Below are 12,668 nucleotides of genomic sequence, written 5' to 3' on the forward strand. Positions count from 1 at the left end.
GAGAGTTCCATGTTAATCAGATTTGTACTAGCTGAGAATACTTCCATATAGAAAAGAACTCTTACCATTTTGGGGCATTTCTGTTGCTGAAAGCATCACACAGTCACTCTGTACTGGTGCTTTTGCAAAGACTTTATAGATTTCAATCGTGCTATAAAAGTGCTGAAAAAAGTCTCTGGGAACGAATGTACGTTCTTCATAAAGATGGCTATTTTGTTTTCTAAAATTCTAGAGGGAAATGATAGAATCCAGTTTTAAAGAAAGTACAAGAAATGTGCAACCACAGCGCAGCCTAACATTCTATTCTTCTCTGCCATGCATTCTTCACAAGGTGGCAAAACCTTTGGCAGGTGGCACAGGCAGAGGTTAAACCTGTAAATTACCAAGGTCAAATTCATTTGAGAGTATTTTCCCTCATGGAAAAGCCCTAATCCCTGGATTTGTAATTAGTGTCTTTCACTTTGCAAAATTAAGTAGTTAAATTCAAAACTGCCTTGAACAATAAGGTTTCTGTCAGGGTTCAGCCTGGCAGCAACTCAGAGAGTGAGCCTGGGGCAGAAGAGGAGTCTGCTTCAACCCAGACCCTGGTCCCTGATGACTGCCTGCTGGAACCAGCAATGCCAGAGCCAACTTCCCCTGCAGAGGAGTCCTGGGATTCTGGGAATACCCCCCCACATGGAGCCCTGTCCCCTTCCTTTGAGGAGTCTGCCCCAGCCCAGACCCTGGCCTCTGATGATAGCTCACTGGAACCAGCAGTGCCAGAGCAGCCAGAACTGAGCACTCCCACAGAGGAGTTCTGGAGCTCTGGGAACCTGGCACCTCCATATGGGGCATTTTCCTCTTCCCTCAAGCCCCCCCCCCCCCACCATTGCCCACAAGAGCAAAAGCGACACTGGACCCAGACAGAACTCCAGCAGTGAAGAAGGAATGCATGATTGGCACCTGGGGTCTCCCTCCTAATGAATCTCCTCAGGAGGAGTGGTAAACCAGCCAGAGTGTCTCCTTGGGGGGGGGGGGGGCTGCTTTAGGAATTCAAGAAGGGGCTGGGTTCCTACTGGCCATATATGTTCGCAGTCTCGCCTGCGCCTTTGCTGGCTCAACAGCTCCAGCTTCTTGAACTCAGCCCTGCTGCCTTTCTGCTGCTATGGCTTTGCTTTACTGCCCAGCACCTGCTTTGATGGCTGGGTCCAGCCGTAGGCCTGGCTTGCTGCTAACTGTGGGCCCTGCCACTTTTTGGCCCCATGGGCAGACAGTTTCCTGTAGGGAGATCCTTCTTCATGCTTAGCAGTAATATAATATACTGCATCACTACCATAAATGTAGAGACTGGCATTCTGTGTAGTGCCCTGCTGATCCAAGAGTGAAGCATAGGAAGCTGCCTTACACCAAGTCAGACTATTGGTCCATCTAGCTCAGCATTGCTTACTCCAGTCGTTCCCAACCTGTGGTACTCCAGATGTTGCTGAACTACATTTTCCATCATTCCCAGCCACAATAAATGTAGCTGGGAATGGTAGGAGTTGTAGTTCAGCAACATCTGGAGTACCACTGGTTGGGAACCACTGGCTTACACTGACTGGCATGAGTCTTTCCAAGTCATAGCCGGAGATGTCAGGGATTGAATGTGGGATCTTTTGCATGCAAAGCAGATGTTCTACCAATGAGCTACTGTCACCCGCTGGTTCTTTACTACCCCAAAGCAGGTCCACGCTGTTAGTCAGCATGAAGAGGTTCTGTGGCTACTAAAAGACGTGTCATCACTAAAGTGATTATTTTTCCATCGTTCCGCATGGAAGAAATATCACATCAGTGAGAACACATTTCTTAGTAGCTACAGAGCTTCTCTGCATTCACTAGCAGTGTGGATAGGCTTTGGAAAAACAAAGAACTGGTGTGCGAGCTCCACTCTTACATCAGTGGGGTGCTGTACAGAATGTCAGCCATATTCCACAAGTCATGGAGTTATGTAAGTTTAGTTGTTTTGTAAACATGGGGCACCCTAGGCCAGATTTGACAATGCTTTCCTGAATGCTTCCATACATGTGGTAGGCGGAAGTAGTGAACCTTCCATCCCCATCCATTCAGCATGCCTGTCCTACCTCCAATTACAAGATTAACATGTGGAGGGATGTGCAGAACATTCTGCACTTGGAACATTCCACCTCAAAATGGGCCATTTCAAGGTGGAACAGAATGCCCTTCAAATAAAAGGCCTGTTCCAAGCTCGGAATGGCCCATTTCAAGCATCATTTTGGAATCCAAAATAGCTTTTCTGGCCTCTGTGCAGATGCAACAGCCAGAAGGCCACCATTTTGGATTCCAAAATGGGGCTTGGAACATTCAGCACGGAACAGGATCCTTCTGTTAGAACAACCAGCTTAAACAGTTGTTCTGACGGAACATTCTTCAGATTTAGCATTCTGTTCTTAGCTCAGAATTGAGCACTATATCCATTTCATGCACATCCGTAACATGTGGGAGTATAATATTTTAAATATTATTCTTAAGAATACTAATATACTGCTTTTGTACAAAAAGTTCACAAAGCAGTTTACATAACAAAAGGAATGAGAAAAATTATGAGAAAACGTTTTCCTGTTCCAAAGAGTCCCACTGGCGACATCAGCAACAGCCACTGGAAGGGATGTTATGCCAGGCTGAATATGGACAGTGGCTCTTCCCTTGGTAAAAGAGAGCCACCACTTGAAAGGGTAACTTTTTGTCCAGACAGCAGACGGTTAATAGGGTGCATGTATATTAAATCCATTGTGCATGCATCCTATTAGAACATTATGGCCTTGTGTGGCCATCTGACATTAGCAGGCACAGCAGGTGTAGGGAAGGAAGGCTTTGCTTGTTCACCACCACATACAGGGAAATAATTGAAGTATTGTTTAATCTGTCCCATTATGTGAGTGCACCCAAGGTGTGAATGTATATTGGCTGATTCAAATAGCTACTTGCTTGCTTGTGGTAAGTACAAACCCTCCTAGAAATAAGGCAGAGAAGTTGGTTCTTTCTTTCTTTTTTTAATAGCACAAATGGAATGGTATGTGAGGACCGGCCACCTAGTAAAAGGCACATACAGACTGGTAGGCTAATGACCTGAGGCTATAAACATGCATATTCTGGCAGGCAAGTAAATATATATAGAAACATAGGAAGCTGCCACATACCGAGTCAGACCATAGGTCCATCTAGCTCAGTATTGTCTACACAGACTGGCAATGGCTTCTCCAAGGTTGCAGGCAGGAATCTCTCTTAGCACTATCTTGGAGAAGCCAGGGAGGGAACTTGGAACCTTCTGCTCTTCCCAGAGCGGCTTCATCCCCTGATGGGAATATCTTACAGTGCTCACACATCAAGTCTCTCATTTATATGCAACCAGGGCAGACCCTACTTAGCTAAGGGGACAAGTCATGCTTGCTACCACAAGACCAGCTCTCCTCTCCTCGCCCTGTCAGGCTGGTGACTTTTAAAGACTTATTTGTAAGGCTACAACATCCATTTATATAGATATAGTTAGAGTCCCTGGCCAAGATCCACAAGCTGCTTAGCATTCCCATGGACTTTCACATTTCTTATTTTGAATAGTAGCCTCCCATCCCACCCTCTGACCATTGATGTCATATCAGAAATGTCTTTTGAAATTCCCTTGAGTTTCCAAAGCAGTTTTCCAGATGCCTAATGTTCCCCTGGGGGCATGAAGCTGCTTGCACAGTTCTTCAGATCCTGGACCCACCCGCTTTGTCTTCTACTGTAACAAATGATAAACAGTACCCCTGTATGAACACACTCACCCACAGCAATTTAAAGATAAATAAATGTGGTAAAATGGAAACAAGGGCATAGGAGAGAAGATATCCAGTGTCAGGTAGGGTGATGGGGACACTTTAATGTAAGAACAAGAAGATAGTGCAAAGACTTAAGGTGGTTGACACGATCATACAAAAGCAAGAGGATTTCTGTAGAGCCTACTCTACTATAATAGTTTACACACTACTTCCACAGAATATTATTTAGCATAAAGAGGAAAAAATACAAGGTTACCTTATTTTTATTAGAAGACATACATGCCATTAGATCATTGATGATCCTTGTGAGATTATTGATGATTGAATAATTACTTAAGACATCTGACATTTCTGACAATTCTGTAAATTTGTTGAGAAGATTGTTCAGACTCTTTGACAATTCAGGAACCATCAAATGCAACCAACAATGATTAGGCTGTCAGGGATGATAAAAATAAAAATTATATGTCACACACACACACCAATTTAAGTAATTTAAGTGCGTAAAAGTAGATTAGCATGTCCTTCCCAAAATGGTATTAACTTGCACTTTGTTAAATTGAAATTACATGGCCTGCTGTTTTCTTGAGTCCTCTCTGGAATTCCTGACAACCCTTCTTAACATAACTGGGTCAGCCGTGGCTGTCAGGAGATGTTGCCAGTTTTGCTTTATCCCCATGTCTACCAGCTTCAGAACTGTCAAAAAGCACTGCCAGCATTTAACCTATGTTATACTTTAGTAGTCATACTGTGTGGATAAGGACTGCTATAAATTCCAGTACACTAGATTACTAATTATGTCATATATATATATATATAGATAGATAGATATAGATATAGATATATAGATATAGATATGAATGAAATGTCTTATATATGTGTGTGTGTGTGTGTGTGTTTTCACAGTGTTCTAGAAGGCAAGCTAAACTTTAAACAATTTGTTGTGGTAAGAACTAATCTGCATACTTTCCTTTCACTATAATCTTAATAGTTCGTTACCATTCTCACGTTAGCCCACTTCAGCCTTAAATGTTCACACACCCACCATGACATCATTACACATCCACCATGACATCATTACAAACTATACCATTGAGGTGTCCCTTCAGCTGCAGCAAATTTGGTTCAAATTGCTTAGGTGGTTCACAAGTTAGCCCACTTGTGCTTCAAAAGTTCACTCGTCCACCATCTTGAATTGGGGTGGATGACATCATTACAAACTACACCTTTGAGTCGTTCCTATGTGACTCTACAGCTGTAGCAAATTTGGTTCAAATTGGTAAGGCAGTTTATAAATTAGCCCAGTTATGCTTCAAATGTTCATGCATCTGACATCTTGAATGGAATGGACGACATCATTACAAAGGCCACTGAGGTGTCTCTATGTATCATTCACTACAACGGTACCAAATTTGGTTCAAATTGGTTAGGCGGTTCACAATTTAGCCCAATTGTGCCTCAAACATTTATGCATCTGCCATATTGAATTGAATTGGATGATATTATCACAAACTACGCCATTGAGGTATCCCTATGTGTCCCTTCAGCTGTATACAATTTAGTTCATATTGGTGCAGGTACTGCTAAGTTAACAGAGAATATGAACAGAAACACACACACACACACACACACAGAGCATGTGCGAGAGAGAGCACTGGGTGATCTCATAAGCTTACTTTCCTTAAGGAAAGGCTAAAATGCATAATACATAAACAAAGAATATAAATATTCTAATTATTTGTTGAATTGGTTTATCCCAGTGGCAAGCAAGTTTTACTAATGTTCATCACAGAAAATTGATTTAAGAGGTGAATTATTTTGCTTTCATCCCTAGCAGTATCCCAAGCAAGTTACTTGCTGGTGATATAAGGGCAGCAGAGGCATGGGAAGGATTTCCCCATTTATTATAGTGCAGGGGGGAAGCTCCACATGGGGAGCTGAAGATTCAGCTGCAATGGTTTAGGATGGCCATACAAGCAAGACTTCCCCATGCAAGATGAATCTTCAACTTGTCATGTATGTGCAGGAACATCTATTGAGCCTGGGTTTGGAGAGGGACAATGAATATGAATCAAAGCCATTAACTCTCCCTTAGCTGTCTTAGTGTAACAAATGTATAGAAAACAAGAGCTGGGCTGAATTTTTTAAAAAACTTGGAGACTAGACAAAATGGCAAAACCGAGTATGTTCATTTGAGTGATGGCAAGAACAAGAGCCATTTCAGAAGACATGGTCCCACTTCATTAAATTTTATGCATAACAAGTACAACTTGGACATAATTTTTAATAGTTTTTTGGCATCACTTTAATAAATATTTATAGGCCTAACCTACCTCACAGGGTTGTTGTGAGGATAAACAATCCATGTACACCACTCTGGGCTTGGAGGACGAGTGGATTATAAATAGAAATGTTGGTTTTACCATGAAAGGTTCTTTTTCAAAGCCGAGGAGGTCATCCTACAATAGTATGGGTTGTGGACCGAGCATGCTCCGGAGACAGGACCAAAATCAGAACTGAAGAGTTCTGCTGCCAGGGAGGTAGCAAAACTCCAGATCCAGGACTGGAGAACTCAAGAAACAGATATGAAAGGCACTGAAAAGGAAAAAGACCAAAAAACAAAAGAACAAAACCAGACATCTCCACCCAGAAAAAGCAGGCACGAATAAAAGACATGTTAGGTATCGAAAACCAACAAGTCCAAAACACTAGAAGTCAGCTTCACTTCAAAAAGGCCATAGAACCCCCATACGAGAGAACAAAATGAAACATCCCCAGGTGGGCCAGATGACCTCCTCGGCTGTGAAAAAGAACCTTTCATGGTAAGACCAATTTTTCTTTTTCCACAGCCTGAGGAGGTCATCCTACAATAGTATGGGACATACCCAAGCATACAAGAAAACAATGGATGTGAATTAGTCCACTTGATGGGGAATAGCATGTCCAGGGTGGGCTAGAACCATTTGGAATGCAAAGACTTATAATGCCCAATGTAGAGTGTGAGAAAAGACCAAGTGGCTGTCAATCAGCTCACCCCAGGAGAAGTGGTAATCAAGATGACCACAGAGGAAAGTGTAGAGTTGAAGAAAGTGCAGTGATGTCCTGGGCAGGAGCAATGGCAAAATAAACATAGGACTTGATCTAACTGGAAAAGCATTATAGGAGACTTCGTCACTCAGAGACGGCTGATAAAAAGGGGCATGAATCGAGAGTTGGAGAGGCTCATGGCCTGGGAAAAATGAGGAGACAGGAACGTAAGGCACCTCTAACACCAAGAGAGTGCTATGTCCGTTCCTCAGGATACACTGGGAATGGACAGGATGATGGAGGCACCATGCTAGTGACCAATGAAAATGGAAGTCACCTTAAGCAAGAAGGAGAGAACCTGGTTAAAGGGATGGTGTCAAGCCGAAGAATGCAGAGTCCCTTGCAAAAAATGAAGGGTGCCCCAGGTTCCAAGACTCCACAAGTTGAGGTAATGGCCATCAGAACAGAACTAGAGGGGAAGGACATGGAGGTTGATCCCTGCCCGATTTGAAAGGATTCCAAGAAAGGACAATGAGCGCATTCCATGATGGAAGTGGAGTATAGTTTCTCCCGTCTTTCTGTGGCAAGGAGATAGTCACCAGAAGAGTACTGAAGACCACCCTGGATGGAGAGGCTGGAACAGGTGGCTTTTCTGGTGTTTGGCTAAAAAGCTGTGGCTCTGCTGGGTAGAGAAACTCTGTAGAACCTATAGCTGTGTTAGACTGGAGGGCAGTGCCCTGATCAGGAGGAGTGGGAGTCCAAATGTGGATGCACATGAAAATTCCGCCAATCCAGAAATAGGTGACCCTGGCCACCAGGGCCAAGGAGGAAAACCTCATGGCTGATGTAGGCTCGAAGGGGAGCGCCATCAACCAAGAATGTAGACTGTAGTAGACAAAAATGGAACACGCCGAAGAGTTGTCAGGACAGGTTGTGAGGACAGGCTTCTGCAAGACGTCAGGAAGCTGTGAGGGAACACCACTCCCTTGATAGAACGGAGAGATTCCATGTGGAACTATTGTTCATGAAGAAAGTGATAGACATGCTTCATGCCCTAGGACAGTTTATGGTACTATAAATAAAAAATGCCAAGCCATAACATGGACGACAGTACAGACTAGAAGCCTTGAGCAATCCTGCATGGTGGCTTCACACTGAGGGCAAAGGCGGAGAAACCTGTCCCCCACTGAGGGGAATCAATGTTTTAGCAGGGATGAGGGGAAGGGTGATCAAACCGACCTCCAAGAGAGTTTTCCCTCTGTTGCTGCCTGTGGTTGTGTGTGGGAGGACATTGCCCTAAACATCTCTGGGATAAGAGGCAGATCCTTCTGAGAAGCTGATGAAGGTAGGAAAAAGGCTGGTTATTTAATCTAAATAGCCTCCAGAAGTCCTCATGTGTGGAGGAGAGTGGTTTCTTTATTGCCCTGGGTCTTAGTTAGAGCAGGATCCTATGTTTCACCAAAGAGGCGAACACCTGAAGAAGTGAGTGGGACAAGGATAAACTTATATATGGAGTCTAAGTTCCCATGCTGTAGCCAGCATGGGAATAGCATTGCCACCCCCACACGCCACGCCCACATGCCATAGCACTGCCACCCCCACACGCATTGCCACCCCCACATGCCATAGTCTGGGCTGGATATAGAATACCGTTCAGAGCAGAATCAGGAATAAGGCCATAGATTTGGCCAACTGGTTAAGGTTCTGATGGAGTTTGGTGAACTCAGGCAAGGATGGAGCTAGTGCTAGTGGTCTAATCACAGTGGCCAAGGCTGTAGGGTTTTAACGTAAGAGGAGATCGCACTGGCGATCCTCTGGGGACGTTAGGTGTAAAGTAAAGGTAGACCACAGAGCCCTGTGGTTGTCTATAAGAGAATACAGGAGGGGTTTACCATTGCCTCCTCCCGTGCAGTATGAGATGATGCCTTTCAGCATCTTCCTATATCGCTGCTGCCTGATATAGTAGCAGCTGGGATTCGAACTGGCAACCTTCTGCTTGTTAGTCAAGCATTTCCCTGCTGTGCCACTTAATGTGGCTGCCTTAGGTGTACATCCCTCTTAGTGACCACCATCGAGGTAGACCGAGACTGGGCCACAGGGGGGTCCAAAGGAGGGGACAAACCCTACCGACTGGAGGAAGCGGAGATGGGCTATTCAGCCATCATGACCTCCCAGAAGAGGGGTGGGGGAGAGGAGCAGTTGCACTGCATGAAGACCTGGAAGGGAAAAAACAATATAATTAAAAGCCATATGTAAAGGAGCCACATCGTAGATTGTGGGCTTGGCCTTAGAAAACATAACCTTGAGTTCAGAGAAGGGATTAAATAGGAAGCAAGCTTATACTGAATCAAACAATTGGTCTGTCTAGCTCAATATTGTCTACACTGACTGGCAGCAGCTATCTGGTGTTTCAGGCAGGAGCGTTCTCCATCCTACTAGGAGATGCTGCCAGGGATTGTGTAGGAGGGAGGGAGAGGCTGGAACAGAATCCCCTTCACTAGCTGTGGTATCAGGCGGGAGGAGACCTCGCCTGGAAGAAGGGAGTTGCAATGACGCCCAGAGGTGTTTTAGGAGGAGCAATCGGGACGTCAGATTTGACGGCTTTACAGGCTTCAAAGCACTGTAAAGGCACTGGTTGCCGGCCATGGAGCATGAAGGCGCTCCGGAGGGACTAGCTGGGAGGGCAGGCGTCTGAAAGAGGTGGGAGAGAGAACTGCCGAATAAGCACACTTCTCACCTTTGAAGGAGGTTCCATCGCAGGAACAGTCGACTCAGCATTAATGGGCTCCCTTGTGAGAACTGAAATCACGATCACCTCCACAGCGTGGCCAGTGGAGGGATCAGAGGCTGTTGGGGTAGACTGTCCCACTCTACTCCTGCTGTTGGAAAAGCGGTGTCGTGTCCCATCGTCCAAAAGGCAGCAATTGGTGAGGAGGACGCTCCTCGCACACCGCTTGGAATAGCAGCCCTTCGCTCAGGCGAATAGCAGACACTGGAGCCGAGCGTTTCCTTAAGCTGCTCAGCATATTTCCCCCCCTCCAAGCTACGACTTTCTGTTCACCATTAAAGAGCCTTTGTGGAGGCCTCCACAGCATTGCTGTGGGCTACTAGGGAGAGTTCAACACACTCCTGGTTAGATGAGATGGAGCAGGAACATTAGGCTGTAGAGGGAGGATCTTGGTGCTGAGATCGGTGGTGAGATCTGCCTCTACAAAGCAGAAACAGAGAGTGGCCCTTGACAGAACCCTTTAAGGGGGTTCCAGTGTGACAATGCTGCCTCATGCAGAAGAGAAAAACCAGCTTACAGGAGAAACGAAAGTAAATTATGCCGATAGAGCCAAATGGAAATAAAACATGGAAAATTCTGAGATTTTTAGAACAAATATTAGACTTCCTTCTCACCCTAGATAGGGATAGGTAGTAGTAGGAAAATTAATAAAGAGCTAGTCACAAAAAAACAGAGATTTAGCAAAGGGGGAAAAAATGAGAGCTACTTCGCAGACCTGTCTCACTTCGCAGAGTGAGACAGAACTGGAACTGGGGTTTTGCTGCCTCCCAGGCGGGAAACTAGCCACACCTGCAGTTCTGATTTTGGTCCTGTCTCCGGAGCATGCTTAGTCCACAACCCATACTATTGTAGGATGAGCTCCTCGGGCTGTTGAAAAATAAAAATAATTTAAGATATTGTTGAAAGAAATCATAAGAAAATTATTCTTCAAAGTCCTATGTGTATTAGAAGTGAACTTCTACATGATAATGGAACAAGATACTGTCCAATTCAATTAGACTTATTCACTAATTAGTCCCCCACTGTTTCATGAATGTAGAGAAAGAGGAAAATGGGAACACGCTTGATTGCTTGCTAGCTAGATACATCCACCACCACCACCCCCCCCCTCCCCCCGCTAATGTGCTGGCAGGCCATGCTCCTGAGGACTCTACATTCTGCACTCATCTACAGAGTAAAGCAGGTTTTGAGGAAAGATCTACCTCCTGATGGCAAGCATGTTGGTGCAGGGGATGTGGCAAGTGGCATACTCTTGGTGGCATGACTTCCAAGATTAGAATGTAGCAAACTGAAGGATTTATTTTATTTTATTTATTAAATTTTTATACCGCCTCATCCAGATGGCTCTAGGTAGTTCGCAAATATAAACACAGATTAAAAATGAATAACTAATTCAAATAAAATTAAAATGAGTTTAAAATCATTTTAGTACTCACTAAAGGCCAGGCTAAAAAGATAATAAAATAAAATAATATATTATTATTAATACACTTTATTTGTTAGCCACCCCATAACAAATTGTTTTCTGGGCAGCTCACAACAGAGGATTAAAACATACAATAAAAACATAACACATTATAAAGTGAAAAGAAAATACAAATTATAATACAAAGAAGCTTAAAAGCTCTTTTTAAAGTTAGTTAAAAATCAGATCAAATCTGAAAACCCAAATTTAAAAGGCCTGGGTGAACAAAAAGGTTGTTATCTGGTGTTTAAAAGAACAAAGTGATGAAGCCAGGCGAGCCTCACTGGGAAGGCTATTCCATAAACGGGGTTCAAACCACTGAAAAGGTCCTTTCCACCCACCTCACCTCATTTGGCATGGGCCCCAGGAGGAGGGCCTCCGAAGAAGATCTTAAGATTCAGGTTGGGACATAAGGGGCAAGGCGCTCTCTCAGGTAATCCAGTCCCAAGCCATTTAGGATTTCAAAGGTTAAAAAACCAGCACTTTGACTGGGCCCTGAAAGGGACTGGGAGCCAGTGCACCTGATGAAGAACTGGAGCAATATGATTAAACATCCAGTCCCAGTTAATAATCTTGCAGCCCTATTTTGTACCAGCTGCAGTTTCCGGACCATTTTCAAAGGCAGCCCCGTGTACAACACATTGCAGTAATCTAACTGAGAGGTTGCCAGAGCATGAGTAACTGTGGCCAAGCTGTCTCTGTCCAGGTAAGGTCACAGTTGGTGTATCAGCCAAAGCTGATAAAAGGCACTCTGAGCCACAGAGGCCATTTGAGTCTCTACTGAGAGTGCTGGATCAATGAGCACCCTCAAACTGCAGACCTGGTCCTTTGGAAGAGGGCAACCCCATCTAGGACAGGCTGATCATTATTCACCCGGGCAGAGGAACCACCAACCAACAGTATTTCTGTCTTGTCTGGACTTAGTCTCAGTTTATTCACTTTCATCTAGTCCATTATTGCATCCAAGCACCGATTCAGGACAGTCACTGCTTCAAAAAGATATGTGTTTTAAAGGCTGCTAAAACTCTTAAGCCTCTAATATCCACAGAGAGCATATTCCAGAGCCCAGGAGCTGCTACAGAGAAGGCCAGATCATGAGTCGCCACTAAGTGAGCTGGCAGCAGCTGGAGACAGACCTCTCCTGGTGATCTTAAAGTGAAGTGGGGCTCATACTGAAGAAGGCATTCTCCCAGATAACCCAGTCCTAAGCCGTTTAGGGATTTAAAGGTAAACTAGCTGGCCCGGGCACAAAGTATCTGTGCCTCTAGTTCTCCCCCAATGCCTTCTCCCCCCCACACCATTCCCCCACCGCCGCCGTTTTCTCCCCCTGCCGCCACTTTCTTTCCCCCCTCTGATCGCCTGTCCGCCGCCGCTTTCCTCTGCCCCTCCCGGCAGCTCCCTCATGAACTCTCACAAGAGCTGCCATGCATGGGATTAGTGATGGGTACGTCTTAAAGAATTATATATAGAGATAGATACAAGCACTTTGTATTTTGCCTGGAAACATATCGGCAGCTAGTGCAGCCGTTTTAAGTCAGGCATGAAAGGTCTCTCTGGGAAACCCTGGAGACCAATCTGGTTGCTGCATTCTGAA

At 44.7% G+C, this 12,668-nt stretch overlaps 1 protein-coding gene across 3 annotated transcripts in view; it reads right to left on the reverse strand.

The window, feature by feature from the left end:
* KITLG (KIT ligand) overlaps positions 1-12,668 on the reverse strand; it is a 120,557-nt gene that overhangs the window by 26,816 nt on the left and 81,073 nt on the right. For all 3 annotated transcript variants that reach the window (XM_053257909.1, XM_053257908.1, XM_053257907.1), the window contains 2 exons: positions 4,051-4,230; positions 66-228 (listed from right to left, as the gene is read on the reverse strand). In XM_053257909.1, coding sequence (XP_053113884.1) covers positions 66-228; positions 4,051-4,230 — 343 coding nt within the window. The remainder of the gene's footprint in view (positions 1-65; positions 229-4,050; positions 4,231-12,668) is intronic.

The sequence above is a fragment of the Hemicordylus capensis genome, chromosome 5 (assembly GCF_027244095.1).
Source record: "Hemicordylus capensis ecotype Gifberg chromosome 5, rHemCap1.1.pri, whole genome shotgun sequence".
Lineage (NCBI taxonomy): Eukaryota > Metazoa > Chordata > Lepidosauria > Squamata > Cordylidae > Hemicordylus > Hemicordylus capensis.